The sequence below is a fragment of the Crotalus tigris genome, unplaced genomic scaffold (assembly GCF_016545835.1).
Source record: "Crotalus tigris isolate CLP2741 ecotype Arizona unplaced genomic scaffold, ASM1654583v1 scf7180000018127.1262416, whole genome shotgun sequence".
Classification (NCBI taxonomy): domain Eukaryota; kingdom Metazoa; phylum Chordata; class Lepidosauria; order Squamata; family Viperidae; genus Crotalus; species Crotalus tigris.
In genome coordinates, this window is record NW_024096838.1 from 242564 (window position 1) to 261141 (window position 18578).

General features: G+C 43.0%; 1 protein-coding gene across 1 annotated transcript; it reads left to right on the forward strand.

The window, feature by feature from the left end:
* The first annotated feature begins 767 nt into the window (after nucleotides 1-767).
* Nucleotides 768-17314, forward strand: LOC120310174 (zinc finger protein 436-like). Its single transcript, XM_039348303.1, has 6 exons — nucleotides 768-939; nucleotides 2090-2685; nucleotides 2929-3043; nucleotides 3177-3259; nucleotides 13461-13587; nucleotides 15467-17314. The coding sequence occupies exons 2-6, from the start codon at nucleotides 2272-2274 to the stop codon at nucleotides 16666-16668; spliced, it is 1941 nt and encodes a 646-aa protein (XP_039204237.1). The 5' UTR covers nucleotides 768-939; nucleotides 2090-2271; the 3' UTR covers nucleotides 16669-17314.
* Nucleotides 17315-18578: the final 1264 nt, after the last annotated feature.

Consider the following 18578-nt stretch of genomic DNA (forward strand, 5'->3'; position numbering starts at 1 on the left):
TCTGGTGTCCTGAGGTGAATTCCCTAGTCAGCCCCCATGTAAAAGATTTTGTTTTGTCCCACATGGTTTGAGTTTTATGTTCCTTTTTCAGTATTTGCTTTCCTTCAGTTTTAAAATTCTATCTTTTGTCCTGATGAGATGTCATTCCTCTCCCCCCCCCCCCGCTTCATTTCTCCATCAAGGAGCCTTGTTGTGAGGTAAAATTTCTGGAACATCCACTGGTTTCAGCTTTTTCTCCAGTTTGGAACTGGTTTTCTTCTACAGTATTTTTTTTTTTTTCATAAGCTGTCACTTGGCCTTTCCAATTATTATTAGGCACCCAGGAAGCCAGAGCCAAGTATTTGAGAAGCAGATACATATATTGGATTAAAGAAATAAAGACCAATAGAAATCTGGTCCTGACCGCCCGGCCGTTTCTAAGAGGATTTGGCCTCTTTTGAGGCCTCCTCCAATCTCTGCGGTGCCTTGAGGGCAGCTGTTCTTGAGGGAAGCGAGTTCAAATCTTTCATGGAGATTTTCTCCCATCTCCAGAGACCCTTTTTGGACAGGAGAGGAAGATGGAGAAACTGCCACTTCTGGAGAAGACGAAGCTTTTCTCTGACAGAGAAACACTGAGCGGCCGTGCCTCTTACTCCCATGCCCATCATCCCTGCCCTCCCCTTTCCTTCAGAAGCTCTCCTCTTTCCCGCCGTTGAAGGGTCTCGTGCGCAGAACCCATTAGGGGGCGTTCTCAGCTTCAGGACAGAACTGAGCATGTGCCAGCCTCTTCCGCCAGTACAAGGCACGTGTTGCCCGGGGCGTTAGTGGGAAGAAGCTGGAGGTGCGTCTTCCCTTTCTCCCCCCCCCACTTGCTGGGAGGCGGGGGCGGAGCCTTTGCGGGAGACAGAGGCTGCCGGGAAGCTTTGCGGGATGCGGATCCAGACGAGACTCTCAAGTTGCGTGAGTTGGAGACTGCCTGTGCAAAGCGGTCCCGCGTTGGAGGCATGCGTGGAGAAGGGCCAAGTCTTCTTACGGAGTCCGGGGTCCCATGTTCCCCTGCCGCCCTTTCCCAGGCGGGGGCGGGAAGCAAAGGAGAGAAATGGGGGGTTGCCCGAAGGGAGGGGCCGTTTCCCCCCATTTCCTGGGGGAGCCTCTGCATGGGGGGGGAGTAGGGGGAGGCTTGCTGGAAACCCCACTGCTGGACCCGGGTGGAAGGACGGGTGTGCAAGGACCGTAATTGGGGTGCTGCTTCCCAACCTTTCCCCACGACCGCAAAGGGACTCTGCTGGCAGAGGGAATCGTTGCATGGAGGGTGATGCGAGGGAGGCTGAGAATCAGCATTCGCACCGTGTGCCCGATGACCCCAGTCTTTGTCAAAGTTGACATCTTTACACTCTTGATGTGGAAGTTGGAAAAAAGACTGGATTAAGCTAAGAAGTGGGGAATGTGTTTGGAAGAAGATCGTGTTAAATTGTATGTGGATTATTCCTATGGGTGTTGGTGCCATATGCATTGGATGATGGCTTGTTAATTCAGGCTTCTGAAGTTCCCAAAGGGGTTTGGGCCAGATGGGCTTCTGTATGCTTTTATTATACGTTCAAATATTGATTTATTTACTTATTAAATGGGTTTACATAGCGCTCGCTTCAAAATTTCTGTTTGCGACCTGTGACATTCACGATTTAAAGAGTTTGTAACAGAAATCAGTTGAATAAATAACTGAGAGATGGGAATCCAAAACATATTTATGCAATAGTGGCGCAAATCTGTAGCTCAGGTGTAGGATGAGGGTGAAAATTTGTTCTTCAAGCTTGTGGATTGGTTTCCGAAGGTTTCTGAAGATGTTACCAAACCACAATCTTGGAGAACAAACCTTCAACCTCATATTTTATGTATTGTTCCAGTATTTTGAATTATTGTTAGAAGTTGATAAAGAAGGGTTTCTCCTGGATTTCCCCCAGATCCATATAAATCAACCCACCTAATAAGATTCTGCTCCCTCTTTCCAGACATTTGTAGGTTCATTAGACTTTTTATTTTTGCTTTGGAGAAGGAGCCTCGGTAGTTAAATTAGTTATTCTATAATTACTGGGAATTTCTTCCCTTTCAGATATGTAAATTGGAAACCTTTCCTGCTCCATCTAGAGACAAAACTATCTTGTAAGCATGGAGGGCTGAATGTCCTTGGGAAACTTGACCAGATCCTCATCGTGAAATTCAACTCTTCTGAATAGGAAGACCTCTGGAGGTCCATTGACCCATTTTGCAACAGGATTAGAGAAAAAAGAGAAGATGGAGGGACAACACTCAGCAGATGCAGGAACTGGAAAAGGCCCTCTTGCTGCTCAGCCTTGGAGCTGTGGGAAGAATGGGTCAAGCCTTAGGCAGAAGATCCAGGAAGTGGGAACTAACGCTTTAGAGGTCCATTGCTGTCACTTCAGCAAAGTACAGTTCCAGAACGTGACTGGGCCCCGAAATATTTGCAGTCACCTCCACCGCCTTTGCCTTCAGTGGCTGCAGCCAGAGAGACACACGAAGGCTCAGATGTTGGACCTGGTTCTTCTGGAGCAGTTCCTGGCTGTCCTTCCGTCAGAGATGGAGAAATGGGTACGGGAGTGTGGCGCAGAGACGAGTTCCCAGGCAGTGGCCCTGGCCGAAGGGTTCCTGCTGAGCCAGGAGGAGGAAAAGATGCAAGAAAAGTTGCAGGTATGAGAATATAGCTCTAATGAGCTCTCTGAATTTGTCAGTGTCTCTCTGACAGAGTTTTCTGGGATTATGAATTGCTAAGGCCAGTTGTTCCATTCTTCTTTTAGAAGATGTATTTGGGGAATTCTTCCACCCTCATTTTTCATCTTCAGTGGTACACATTGGGATCTCCCCGCGTCAGGGTATGAGAATTCATTTCTTTCTCTCTGCTCTTCCTTGTTTCTACTGGGACATCATGTCCAGATATCCTTGGAAGCAGCCACTGAGTATGTCAAGGGAAGGAAAGAATCCAAAGTCTCTCAAGAGCTACTGATTGGGGAGATCTTTCAGAAAGATCAAAATCAGGATACCATGTCAGGTAATGGAAGCTGCAACTGTGTGATGTGAGGTTTGGACATCAAGCTGACTGATTCTTTTGCTGCTCTTGGGTGGGATTTCTCGATATTTTTTTTTTAACAAATCTGCTTTCATGCTTTTTCTCCTTTTCACAGAGAACCAAAAGCACTCCTTGATGTTTTTCGAATCACCTCCTCTTTGGGATGTAGCTGAAAGAGCAACTGAACCTCGGTCTCAGGTAGGAGGAATATTGGGAAAGATCCACGAATCTTGGATGGGTTTCATTTTGTCCTGGAGTTCAAGGCAATATATATATATATATATATATATATATATGTATATTAGAAATAATACTAAAGATAAAAGAATGACTCCTGGGTGTGTGCATGTTGAAAAATAAAACATGAGCACCAGGAAGAAGTAAAACATTAAAAGTTTTATAAAATGCTAAAAGTTTAAATATAAAACATTTAAAAATTTTTTAAAAAGCAGACCTAGCTTTTGTTGGCTCCTGTCAACATCATCAGGGTACAAAAGAATCAATGGGAGAGACATTTATAATCAGGCCAGCACCTGCGCCCGGCTCCTCGATCGTGTAACAGGTACAACGATTGGCCAGTTAGGACCAGGGGTGTCAAACTGAACAGCATTGCGGTTGACTTCAGGGTGGGTGTGGCCTACTGGGTGGGTGTGGCCAGCTCTACGTTGTTCGCATCAAGGGTGCCTGTGGGGGTCTGGGCAGGAGTGGGACAGATCTGAGGGTCTCTGGCAGAAGGGGGTGGGACCAGAGCAAGTGCCAAGGCATGGTCTACTGGAGGAGCTTCGCTGTTCCTCTCAGGCCATGGGGGGGGGGGCTTATGGAGCTAAGACTGAATGCGTTTCAGCATAGATGGCCACCACAAAATTGTACATTGGCTCCCAGCTGGCCTGGGCCAGGGCCAAGGTAGTGGGGGCCGTTCCCTCACTGTTTCCAGGATGGCTTTGCGGGCCACATGAAACCACTTTGCGGGCCGCATCCGGCCCCCGAGCCTTGTGTTTGACATGTCTGGACTAGACAGAAAGCAACAATTAAAAGGAGCCTCCATTCTCTTCTCTATTTCCTTAGAGGAATTCAATCTTGTTTTCCTAATATTCTTGCTTTGACACACATAATCATATTGTCATGGTTTCAACAGATGAAACTCTTCAAAAGAACTTCGAGGCATTGTTTACCTTAAATAATCTTTATTTTGAGTAGCATAACATTGGCACTTGCCCTGGTCCCACATAATCAAGCCAAAAACTGAATTCCCCTCCCCTGTGCACATAGTATCAAAGCACAGTTCCCTCCAATTAACAGTCATAAATCACATTCCCCAATTAGCTTGAAGTACAAGCTTCCTCTTCAGTTCTTCAGCCCAGCCAATTCCTTATCAGCTGTGGTTACAATAACCTTGTTTCTCACGCTAGGTTTAGTGTTGTTATGCCTAGCTGAACTCTCGTTCACATCCCTCCTCCCAGCGCCATCTAACTCTAAAAGCAAAAGGTAAAAGATGGCAACATTTCCATCTGTTGTCAATGCAAAAATGCATCCAGACTATAAAAAGGTTTAATAAAATGGCCAAATAAAAATATCTGTAAACAAAAAGTATGCCCAAGTGGCTCGTCATCAAGGCACTTAGAATTTTGTGAGGAATTTCTAACAACCTGATTTGTTCCTCGATGCCAATCAGCCCAGCTTTGCAAAATTTAAAAACATCTTCTCAGGAAATTTTCTTCACTGCTCTGGCTCAGAAGGTGAGCAGCTTCCCTGGAAATCGAGGAGAACCAGACCTTAGGCTACATCTCACTCACCTCTTGGTATTCCTCACACAGATCCATGGATGAGTTCTGTTAGCCAGACAAGAACGAGGACGATGAATTCTAGCTCTACTTAATTTAATGTTGCAAGTCTGAAAGAAATTCCCTCTCCCATCCCTTGTTTTTCTTTTCTCAGATTGAGATTTCTTTTTTTTATTATATTTTTTATTGATTTTTTACACAAACATAAGTCATTCAATAGTTGGTAAACAGTGTGATGTCTGGTTTACATTTGTAAAAACAGTCCTTAATTGATTTCTATAGTCTGTATTCCATATATTAATTTTGTTTACTTTCCTCTTTCCCTGAAATATCTTTTTTTGCAAACATTATGTTAATACAATTCTTGTTGTTTTAATAAATGATAATTTATTAAAATTAATAATAATAAATGATAATATATATTTTTTCCAATATTCCTAAAAAATAATCATCATATTAATACATTTCTTTTCTTTCCATTTATTTGGATTGCCTTATCATCAATCCTGTTACAGCCCTTATTTTAGTTTATTTCTCCCACCAAATTCTAAATATTTTTACTGGTAAAGGTTTTCTCAGCGATTAGTTACATTTACATTGACAGACTTGATTCTATTTTTTCCGTATAAGCCAGTGTTTCCCAAACTTGACAGTTTTAAGGCATGAGGACTTTAACTTCTAGAATTCCCCAGCCAGCAACGCTGGCTGTGGAATTCTGGGAGTTGAAGTCCACATGCCTTAAAATTGTCAAGTTTGAGAAACACTGGTATAAGCCATCTCACATTTTTACGTTGTGTTGCTGGCTGGGGAATTCTGGGAGTTGAAGTCCACATGCCTTAAAATTGTCAAGTTTGGGAAACACTGGTATAAGCCATCTCACATTCTTATGTTTCTTAAGTAATGGATATAAGAGTAAAAAGAAAGGGGAAAAGAAAAAGAATGAAAAAGAAGTAAAAAATAAAAAAGAATAGAAGAAAGCAGTAATAATGGAACATAGAAAATAACATAGAAAATATATATCCCTCCTACATTAATAGTATTTATTTTCTCGAATTTCTTATTCTTTTTAATCATAGTTAAGAATATATTTAATCTTTAAACATTCTATTCAATAAATCTAGTCATCTAATCCCTTAACTCTAATTCAAAACATTTTATATGTATATATATATACTTTTCTTGAGTTCAGTCACCTTTAAATATCTAAAGCATTTCATCCTTCTTAAAGTGTTCCAATATTCCTAAACAATAATCATCATATTAATACATTTCTTTTCTTTTCGGTCATTTGTGCCTTATCATTGATCCTGTTACAATCCTTATTTTAGTTTATTTCTCCCGCCAATTTCTGAATATTCTTACTGGTAAAGGTTTTCTCAGCAATTAGTTACATTTATATTGACAGACTTAATTCTATTTTTCCATATAAGCCATCTCACATTTTTATGTTTCTTAAGTAATGGATATAAGAATAAAAAAAGAGTGGGGAAAAAAAGAATGAAAAAGAAAGAAAAAAAAAGAAGAGAAAAAAGCAGTAATAACAGAACATAAGAAATAATATAGTACTTAAAATATATATCCCTCCTAGATTAATAGTATTTATTTTCTTAAATTTCTTATTCTTTTTAAATATGGTTAAGAATATATTTAATCTTTAGACATTCTATTCAATAACTCTAGTCATCTAATCCCTTAACTCTGATTCATATATATATATATATATATATATATATATATATATATTAAAAATTAACATAAAAATTGAGGAACGTAGTCTCCTGGGTGTATACATATTCAAAAGATAAAAACGAGCACCAGGAGGTAAAACAATTAAATGTTTAATAAATAAATAACCTAGCTTTCGATGGCTATATTGCTGCCATCATCGTCAGGGTGTTAAAAGCCAGAGGGTGGGGGAGCTCGTTTATAAGCACAAACGCGCCTGCACACGGCTCATAGACCTCGTTATGGGGCCCGGTCGATTGATCCTTTCATCACTCATGTCAGAAGTATTTCTGAGTTCTAAGTTCTTGCAGCTGATTACTTCTCTGTTGCGTGCGGCTCCTAGGCTGGGAGGCGAGCATTCCATGTCACTACGCACTAGAGTAACATGGGTAACTGCAGACCGATCCTGCGAAGAAATCCCAGATCTGGCTATCTTCCTCCCCCGTGTCTGATGTGTCACTCTCAGGGGGCATGCTACCCCATGCGTGCTCCCATCTTCCCCTATAGCCCCCAACCCACTGCCCTTCCGTGCATGGGATGCACAGCAGTTCGTTGCGATCTCCGTTCCTGTTAGTTTGGCGTCCGATTCAACTCTCCCTTCGGAGGAAATTCCAACTGCGATCTTCGCGCGTGCGCCCTCACGTTTCCACCGTACTACTTGGGAACGCGTGATGGGACCCTTAATGGGGCGGTTGCAGTCTGTAGGTCGGACGCAATATCGAGGAGAGGGAGGGGGAAGGGAAGGAGTGTTCGGGGCATCCAGGGCACTAGGGGGTGGGTTGCTGTTGTCAACGAATTCTTCATTCATCAGTGGGTGCGCGCAGGAATTGCTAATAGCCGGGGGCACTCCGGATGGTAGGATCGTCCTTACCTCGTTGTCTATCTCTTCGTTGGAACAATTGAGATTGCAAACAGTGGGGTGCTTCCTCCGTCTGGAACAAATGCGTGCCTCCCAAGTTTTCATGACCTGGTGTGCAGGATGTAACTCCACACATCGATTAATAGAGTTACAGTCTGAGAACCAAGCCTCTTTGAGGAGTCTGCCGCTCTTGGAGGCATCACTAGCAATAACCTGCACCCCATTGAAATCAAACTTGTGTCCAAGCTCTACCATGTGAGTGAGGATTTGTGAATAGTGCTCCCCTCTTTTTATTGCCAGCTTGTGTTCCTGTATTCTTGTCCTTACTCTTTTAGAGGTTTCTCCCACGTAATTACCTGGGCAATCTATACAATGGATTCTATAGATCACCCCAGATTTCTCAGTAACGGGGAGTGGATCTTTCAACCTCATGATACAGGAACGCAATGTGCAGTCTGGTCTATGTGCCACCCTTATTCCATAGGGTGACAATAGCCTAGCCGTGGCTTCAGAAACATTACTGACATAGGGGAGAGTAATACGTGTAGTCTGTGGAAGTAGCTCCCCAATAGGTGGGTTATGGGGAGGTCTGGATAGAGCACTGTGGCGCCTGATAAATTTATTGGGGTATCCATTACGTCTACAGGTGTGGAACAGGTATTTCCTTTCTTCAGCCTTAGCTTTGGCCGTGCTGCAGTGTGAGTCAGCTCTTTTAAACAGGGTTCTAATACAGCTGACCTTGTGGGCCACCGGATGGTTGCTGTTAAAATGCAAAATCCTATCGGTGTGCGTGGGCTTGCGGTAGACCCTAGTAGCAAGGGTCCCATCAGGCTGGCGATGGACCAAAACGTCAAGGAACGCCAGCCTGCCTTGATGTTCCTCCTCCTCCGTAAACTGCAAGTCCACACACACCGAATTAAGTATGCTCACAAAGTCAGCCTTCCGACTCTTTTTGATGACAACAAAGGTGTCATCAACGTAGCGGGCCCAGAATTTGGGACAATACTGAGCCATCGCTACTTGTTCTATCCACTGCAATACAGCCTCGGCAATAACGCTGGAAATGGGTGACCCCATGGAAGTACCCTTTATTTAGTAATAGTAATAGTAGTAAAGTTGGAAGGGACCTTGGAGGTCATCTAGTCCAACCCCCTGCTCGGGCAGGAAACCCTACACCATTTCGGACAAATGGCTGTCCAGTCTCTTCTTAAAAACTTCCAGTGTTGGAGCATTTACTGCTTCTGGAGGCAGCTGTTCCACTGATTAATTGTCTCACTGTCAGGAAGTTTCTCCTTAGTTCTAGGTTGCTTCTCTCCTTGATTAGTTTCCACCCGTTGCTTCTTGTCCTGCCTTCAGGGCTTTGGAAAATAGCTTACTTCCCTCTTCTTTATGGCAGCCCCTGAGATATTGGAATACTGCTATCATGTCCCCCCTTGTCCTTCTCTTCGTTAAACTAGACATACCCAATTCTCGCAACCGTTCCTTATATGTTTTAGCCTCCAGTCCCCTAATCATCTTTTTGCTCTTCTCTGTACTCTTTCTAGAGTCTCAACATCTTTTTTACATCGTGGTGACCAAAACTGGATGCAGTATTCCAAGTGTGGCCTTACCAAGGCATTGAAGAGTGGTATTAATACTTCACGTGATCTTGATTCTATCCCTCTGTTAATGCAGCCTAGCACTGTGTTGGCCTTTTTGGCAGCTGCAGCACATAGGTGTTACCCTGAAACGTGAAGTAGGTCTTGAGGCATAAACCCAAAAGGTCCACAAGATCTTCCGGGCGAAGGGAATCCTGGTGTTGTCCTAAGCCCCTGTGACTCAAAAGATCTTTAACGGTCGCAAGGGCTAGGTCCTGTGGGATAGAGGTGAAGAGGGAGACGACATCAAAAGATACCATCACCTCGTCATCCTCTATCCTTAAGGACCTAATCCTGTCCAGGAATTCCTCTGCCGATCTTACCACCGTCTGGCTATCAGCGACCAAGTGGCCGATACGAAGACTCAGCCACTTAGCCAAACCAGACATGGGGGTACCCCTAAAAGATACTATGGGGCGGAGGGGAACCCCTTCCTTATGCACTTTGGGTAGCCCATAGAATCTAGCTGCCGCCGTGTCGCTAGGGCGTATCCTCAAAAGGGTTACGTCGTCTAATCTTCTACCTCGTTTCAGGGCGTTGAGCGTCTTATTGACTCGATTTTTAAGGGTCACCATGGGGTCCCCACTCACAATCCTGTAGGCCGTAGTGTCCTCAAGCAACCCTGACGCCTTACTGATGTAATGTGCTCTATCCATGACAACCGTAGCTCTCCCCTTGTCAGCTGGCAATATGAGGGTTGCATCATCCTTCAGCTAAGGCTGAAGAAAGGAAATACCTGTTCCACACCTGTAGACGTAATGGATACCCCAATAAATTTATCAGGCGCCACAGTGCTCTATCCAGACCTCCCATAACCCACCTATTGGGGAGCTACTTCCACAGACTACACGTATTACTCTCCCCTATGTCAGTAATGTTTCTGAAGCCACGGCTAGGCTATTGTCACCCTATGGAATAAGGGTGGCACATAGACCAGACTGCACATTGCGTTCCTGTATCATGAGGTTGAAAGATCCACTCCCCGTTACTGAGAAATCTGGGGTGATCTATAGAATCCATTGTATAGATTGCCCAGGTAATTACGTGGGAGAAACCTCTAAAAGAGTAAGGACAAGAATACAGGAACACAAGCTGGCAATAAAAAGAGGGGAGCACTATTCACAAATCCTCACTCACATGGTAGAGCTTGGACACAAGTTTGATTTCAATGGGGTGCAGGTTATTGCTAGTGATGCCTCCAAGAGCGGCAGACTCCTCAAAGAGGCTTGGTTCTCAGACTGTAACTCTATTAATCGATGTGTGGAGTTACATCCTGCACACCAGGTCATGAAAACTTGGGAGGCACGCATTTGTTCCAGACGGAGGAAGCACCCCACTGTTTGCAATCTCAATTGTTCCAACGAAGAGATAGACAACGAGGTAAGGACGATCCTACCATCCGGAGTGCCCCCGGCTATTAGCAATTCCTGCGCGCACCCACTGATGAATGAAGAATTCGTTGACAACAGCAACCCACCCCCTAGTGCCCTGGATGCCCCGAACACTCCTTCCCTTCCCCCTCCCTCTCCTCGATATTGCGTCCGACCTACAGACTGCAACCGCCCCATTAAGGGTCCCATCACGCGTTCCCAAGTAGTACGGTGGAAACGTGAGGGCGCACGCGCGAAGATCGCAGTTGGAATTTCCTCCGAAGGGAGAGTTGAATCGGACGCCAAACTAACAGGAATGGAGATCGCAACGAACTGCTGTGCATCCCATGCACGGAAGGGCAGTGGGTTGGGGGCTATAGGGGAAGATGGGAGCACGCATGGGGTAGCATGCCCCCTGAGAGTGACACATCAGACACGGGGGAGGAAGATAGCCAGATCTGGGATTTCTTCGCAGGATCGGTCTGCAGTTACCCATGTTACTCTAGTGCGTAGTGACATGGAATGCTCGCCTCCCAGCCTAGGAGCCGCACGCAACAGAGAAGTAATCAGCTGCAAGAACTTAGAACTCAGAAATACTTCTGACATGAGTGATGAAAGGATCAATCGACCGGGCCCCATAACGAGGTCTATGAGCCGTGTGCAGGCGCGTTTGTGCTTATAAACGAGCTCCCCCACCCTCTGGCTTTTAACACCCTGACGATGATGGCAGCAATATAGCCATTGAAAGCTAGGTTATTTATTTATTAAACATTTAATTGTTTTACCTCCTGGTGCTCGTTTTTATCTTTTGAATATGTATACACCCAGGAGACTACGTTCCTCAATTGTTATGTTAATTTTTAATATATATATATATATATATATATATATATATATATATATATATATATAGATATATATATATATATGTTTTCTGAGGTTTTCGCGGGTATTTGTATATAGGTCTTTGGTTGTTCGGGTTTTCTCCCGCGTAAAATTGGAAGTGTCTTGGCGACGTTTCGACGAAGTCCCATTCGTCATCTTCAGGCTGGTGTTTTCAGCTTCGTGCTATATACTTTCCTTGAATTCAGTCACGTTTAAGTATCTAAAACATTTCATCCCTCTTAGAATGGTGTGTTTCAAATTTTTTCTATTTCTTTAACCGTATTCAAACACATGTTTCTTTTTTAAGTATTCTATCTGATATGTCCCATCATCTTTTTTCTTAATCTCTTTTCTTTGCCCAGAATCTTTCTTGATCAATATACGTTGCTGGATCCAAATGTTTTCCCATACGATCGTAGGTGTTCCTTCCAATTTGTTTTGTGATGTTGAAGTGTAAGTTATCTTTCCTTCCACTTGAATTAAATCATACTCTTCTATTTTGTAAAAGTCTGTCTTTAAGTCTTTTCCTTCTGATTTATATTCAATCATCTCTGCTATATTCTCCTGAGTATTTTTTTGAAGAGAACTTAAATTGGAGATAAGTTGACTTATACTTTCAAGGTTGTTTTGTATTTCTTTGTGATTTAAAATCATTGTCCTTTGAATGGATTGCAGTGTATCTTGTAAAGTATCCATTGTTTCTGTAAATATCAGTTTCTCTGAGCAGCTGTGTTTACTAAGATTTTAAAAGCCACAGACAAAAATTTTATAGCTCCTCATCCACCAGTAGGTGTCAATGCTGGATCATTTTTCAATTTTCTAGTCTTTTTTTTCTCCTTAAAGAGTTAGATTCGCGGCTTCCAATAGCTAAAAAGGGGGGGGAGAATCCCTCCCTTTTTTCACTCTCGGAGGTATTTTTGCTTCTTGGGAGTTCTTTTTTTTCAGGAAAATAAGTAGGATAGAGAAAATTAGTTCTTACCCAGCTTCAAACACACTGTTTACAATCAGTTTAGGTAGAGCTTGTTGACTTCCGATTGCTTGCAGCTAGGGCTAGACAATGGAGTTAGCTAGCCTTTCTTCTGTTGGTTTCTGGGAGGCTTCTCCTGGACCGATCGGAGAGACCGCCGTCTCTCCTAGGTCCCTGGAAGTATCTTCCTTCATTGCCACCTCTCCGGGGCGGCTTCTGGCCCATTTAGGGTTCCCAAACAAGAAGAAACTCAGCTGAAGAGCTCGGCATCCCGAGTCGCTCAGCCGATGACGCTGCTGGCCGGAACAGGAAGCCTCTCAGATTGAGATTTCATTGAGCAGACCATTGTTTGGGCTAAGGCTCTTCTTCCTGTCTCCCAGGGTCAATCCCATATGCAATTACAACCTCTCTTAATATTTTTATTGCAGTGCAGAGTGTGAGCATGTAAGTGGATAAAGCAGGTGGTTGGCAAAAATGTTGTCAACACTGCTAACATCGGATGTTCTTGCTTTGACAACAGATGGAAATGCAGCCATTTTTCTCTATTGCTTCTAGAGTTAGTTGATGCTGGAAGGGGGAATGTGGATGAGAGTCCAGCTAGTCATAACAATAATAACTCAGCCGTGGAAATCCAAGGTCATTGGACCCAGAGTTGATAGAGTTTTGGTGGGCTGGAGAGCTGGGGAGAAAGCCTGCACTTCAAGCTAATTTGGGAATGTGATTTATGACTGTTTATTGGAGGAAGGAATTATGTTTTGATACTTTGTATCCAGGGGAGGGGAATTTAGTTTTTGGTTTCGACTATGTAGTGCCGATACTTTGTTTTTCGAATAAAAGATTCTTTAAGGTAAACAATGCCTCGAAGTTCTTTTGAAGAGTTTCATCTGTCGAAACCATGACATTTGTCAGTCTCCAGTATTACCTTCTGCCCATATAGAAAGAATTGGAGCTACTGATAAGACTATTTTACTTGGCTTCACTGAAAGGCATTAAAAGTCCTGCAGTAAATCTGATAAAATGTTGTGCCATCTGCCAAAAGGCGTGAGATCTTATTTAGAATTCTGCAGCCATTGCTCATTCCATTCATTGCTCATTCCATCAGTCATTGATGGAAGAGAAGTCTCAAATTCTTCTTGCGGTTGTTTGTTAATGAGGAAATTTGTTTCCTTGTTTAGGATCTTGTGACTTTTGAGGAAGTAGCTGTGTATTTTTCTGAGGAAGAGTGGTCTCAGCTGGATCCTGACCAAAAAGCTCTTCATGGGGAGGTCATGCTGGAGAATTCTAGGAATCTGGCTTCCCTAGGTAAGAACCTCTATCTGTGGTTTTATCTCTAATTTGTCGCAGCCAACAACAAGAGTTACACTAATATTAAAGAAATGGTGGAATAGAATTATTTTTAAAAAATCACTAAGGTGGGACCGAATCAAATGTGAATGACAAAAATTGAGACAATGTGAAAAAAACAATGAGTTATCACTGTTTCATTCTGCACTGAATTGTCCCGCAGCGAGTTGGCCCATGATGAATTGGCCCATTCCCGAGAGGAATGGCTAGGAAGTGACCAAGAATAACAGAATAACAGAGTTGGAAGGGACCTTGGAGGTCTTATAGTCCAACCTCTTGCTCAAGCAAGAAACCCTATACCATTTGAGACAAGTGGCTGTCCAGTCTCTTTTTAAAAGCCTACAGTGACTGAAAACCCGCAACTTCTAAAGACAAGCTGTCAATTGTTTTCACTACTAGGAAAGTTTTCCTTAGTTTAGATTGCTTCAATCCTTGATTATTTTCATCCATTATTTTGAAAAATAAGTTGAGAGTAGAGTAGAGTCAGCGGTTCAAATCTCACCGGCTCAAGGTTGACTCAGCCTTCCATCCTTCCGGGGTAGGTAAAATGAGGACCCAGATTGTTGGGGGCAATGTAAATATATATATACATTGCTTACTGGTGTACACCGCTTAGAGAGTGCTTGCACTTAAAGCGGTATATAAGTCTCATAAATAAATAGAATAGAATAGAATAGAATAGAATAGAATAGAGTAGAATAGAATAGAATAACAGAGATGAAAAGGATCTTGGGAGATCTTCTAGTCCAACCCCCTGCTCAGGCAGGAAACTCTATGTTCTATTGTTTCTGTTTGCATTATAATGAATTCCAATATGACATGGTCACTCTCCCCCAAAGCTCCAGCAACTTAACCCCCCTCTATCACTTCTTTGTTAGTAAAAAAAAGTGCTTAATAATCTTTAACTCAGTAAACTAAATAACCAAGTAAAAGTACCGTATTTTCTGGCGTACAAGACGACTTTCTGAAGCATGCAAATCGGCTCCGAAGTCAGGGGTCGTCTTATACGCCGAGTCATCTTATACACCGGAAATTACGGTAATTTCCGGCATATAAGACGACTTTCTAAGCATGCAAATCGGCTCCAAAGTTGGGGGTCGTCTTATACGCCGAGTCGTCTTATACGCCAGAAATTACGGTAATTTCTGGCATATATGACGACTTTCTAAGCATGCAAATCGGCTCCGAAGTCGCGGGTCGTCTTATACGCCAAGTCGTCTTATATTCCGGAAAATACAGTACTTACTTCTTCTCTATTAGTAAGGAAAAGATGAACAGGAAATGAGATGTGATTGCCATTGTCCTACACTCCAGTTTTTCCACTGGAGATCTCAGAGTCCAATATATCTCTATTCCCTTCCCCAGTTTCTGGTTTTCAGCATGGGATAGAAGAGCTCCAGTAGATTTGCTTAGCTTTCTTACGCAGCAACCATTTGCAGTTACAACAGAAATAAAAAATAATAAAAAGTAGCTTTGCAACCCAGGCATGGATTTACAAATTTTGCATTGTCCCTTAGCCAGGTTTGCCAGTTAGTATAAGTTATCCTGTCCCTGACATTTTTTCTGTCACACAGATCTTAAACAAGCAATGTCATTCTGAGCTGCTTTTCTTAGCACCATAAGTGTCCCTACAAATTTGATTTGATGTGGATATATGAATTTGGTAGTAGCCCACTTGGAACTGCATCTTTACTAGAAGCTTAAATCAAGTTCTTTGATATTAGCCAGAAAATCAGCCAAGTTATTTTGATGATACTTTGGCAAAATTTCAGGGGGGAAAATGATCTTTAAACACGCTCCTAATCTTGCTACAATTTCTCATGTTTCTTTTTTAAAGAAAAGAATGTCCAAGAGGGTAAGAATTGCAAGGAACAACAACAAACAATCCACCCAAAAGAGGAAAAAAGGAAGTTTGCCAATCAGCTGGAACCAAAAAGTGATGAGAGAAACGGATCACAAAGTGGAATTAAGAAAAGCTTTTTATGGATCACTCGGCCTACTTATCATAGAAAGATGCCTACAGGAGACAGACCTTATAAATGCCTGGAGTGTGGGAAGAACTTTTCTAAATCCAGTCACCTCATTCGCCATAAAATGACCCATTCAAAAGAGAAACCATATATCTGTAGCGAGTGTGGAAAGGCCTTCCGTGATAATTGTTCTCTCAGAAGCCACCAGAGGAATCACAGTGGAGAAAGGCCCTATAAATGCATGGAGTGTGGGAAGACTTTTACTCAAAGTGGTGCTCTTGCTACCCATAAAAGAATCCACACGGGGGAGAAGCCATATAAATGTATGGTGTGTGGGAAGGGCTTTACTCAGGGCAGTCACCTTACTTCTCATAAGTTTATCCACACAGGGGAGAAGCCATATAAATGCATGGTGTGTGGGAAAAGCTTTACTCAGGGCAGTCGTCTTACTTCTCATAAGTTCGTCCACACAGGGGAGAAACCGTACAAATGCATGGAGTGTGGGAAGACTTTTACTCAAAACAGTAACCTTACTTCCCATAAAAGAATCCACGCAGGGGGCAAGCCATATAAATGCAGAGAAGGTGGAATGGGCTTCTGTGAAAATGCATCCCTTATGGAACATGAAAGGATCCACCTGGAGGAGAAACCATATAAGTGCACGGACTGTGGAAAGGGTTTTTCACTATCTGATCACCTCATTTCCCACGAAATGACCCATTCAGAAGAGAAACCGCATGCCTGCTTGGATTGTGGAAAGATTTTCCCTGATAATTATTCTCTTAGAAGCCATCAAAGGAATCATGGGGGAGAAAGACCCTATAAATGTATGGACTGCGGAAAGACCTTCGCTTGGAGCAGTAATCTCTCTTACCATAAAAGAACCCACACAGGGCAGAAGCCTTATAAATGTGTAGAATGTGGGAAGGGTTTTAGTACTAACAGTTATCTTACTGCCCATAAACGGATCCACACAGGGGAGAAGCCGTATCAATGTATGGACTGTGGAAAGAGCTTTAGAAGGAGTAGCCTTCTTACTTACCATAAAAAGATCCACACAGGAGAGTAGCCATATCAGTCCAAGGAGTGAGGGAAGAGCTTTAAGAGGAATAGTAATCGAAAATCTCATGAAAGAGTCCACTTTGGCAATGCTGCATATAAACATTATACATATACAAATATGTGAGAATATTTTGCCTTTCCAGTCCAGAGTAGATTGGAAGATGAATCTTCATTCCTGATTGTAATTTTTACTCAGTAGAAGGTTCCCAGGCAAGAAATAAGTAGAGCTAAAGAGTATTTATGGTGTCTTCATGGTGTCTAGCACAATACTTTAAAAAATGTAGATTTCTAGGAATTTCCTCTGATGAATATATCCACTGGAGTAGTGGATTGCAGGCAGATAATCAACCCTTAATCACTTATTATGATTGCACTATTTCTTCATTTGCTTAATATTGTTACAATCTGCCTTTCCATCCTTCTCATTATGTAATGCAAAGTAATATCTGAGAAAGAAAACCATAAGGAGCATAGGGTTAGAAAATACAACCTGAATTTCAACATACAGCTCATTGGCTATGTTTCCTAATTTTGTGGCGATTTTTGTTTTCTTCCCTTTGTTTTTAATTGCAAAGTTAAATAGCAAAAGAGTTTGTGTGTCCTAGTATCAAAAAAACCATTCCAGAAATATATGGGAGACATCTCTCAATCCACAAAGGAGTTACTGTCTCTTGCATGTGAAAATAACAAAGCCAGATTTGTTTTCTACTATGGGAAATCAGGACATGGGATGAGTAATAGGAATGAGAAAGCATTATTCAGTCAAAAATGTCTTTATGGCACTGAATCCTCATTATAAACTCATATAAATGTGCATTACACGGAAACAGATTCAGAGGGAGACTTTCATTATCAAATGAGCCACAGTGGTGAGAAAGCCTATAAATGCACATGCAAAGGCTTTTTCTATGAAGGTGCTAAAATCTGCTTTGGTGCGGAATGACAAGACTGGCAAAAGCTAAAATGAAACGTTTGCAAGAAAAGTAAGCAAGCTCAGCGAGCACCAAGGACACTTCATTTCAGTCCTGAATTACAAATATTCTCCATTGCTAAAATTGATTGTGTCACATTTAGCTTTAAAATTAGATTAAATTAAATGTAGTTGGTATGGGGTTTTTCCCTGTCATATGGTTAATGATTTTGGGCACCTTGAAAATGACAATCGTGGGATTATTATTTTGGTCCATACTTGAGGGTTTTAGAGTTTCATGTCCGGTTGAAATCGTTTACTCAAAGGCAGCTGAGCAGTAGTTAATAATAATAATAAAGTTGGAAGGGACCTTGGAGGTCATCAAGTCCAACCCCCTGCTCAGGCAGGTACCCCCTGCTTAATGATGGCAAACCTTTTAGAGACAGTGCCCAAAAACCGCCCCTGCGTCCCTGCCCGCCCCACTCTGCGCCCCGCCCGCTCCGCCCCCGCTCCCCCGCAAGGCCACTCACCGCCTCCACGGCCCACTGCAGTAGATCACTCAGGTGGCCCAGCAGCGCTATGGCAGCCATGCCCTCCTCCCGTGCCCCGTAGCAGCATCTGTGTGCGAAGGGGCGTGACATCGGAGTCTTGTCCCTGCTGCCTGGCTGTCATGTGCTTGGCTGTGTTGCTCCATGCGGTCCGCGCCCGGGAGCGATTCTCCTCCAAGGGGGCTGCTGTTGAGAAGGGGGCCCGGGGGGAGGCGGGGCTGGGCAAGTGCACGTGCCCACAGAGAGGGCTTTGAGTGCCATAGGTTCGCCACCACTGCCCTGTACCATTTCGGACAAATGGCTGTCCAGTCTCTTCTTAAAAACTTCCAGTGTTGGAGCATTCACCGCTTCTGAAGGCAGGTTATTCCACTGGTTAATTGTTCTAACTGTCAGGACGTTCTAGGTTGCTTCTCTCCTTGATTAGTTTCCATCTGTGTTGTGTTCCTAGTGTTGTGGAAA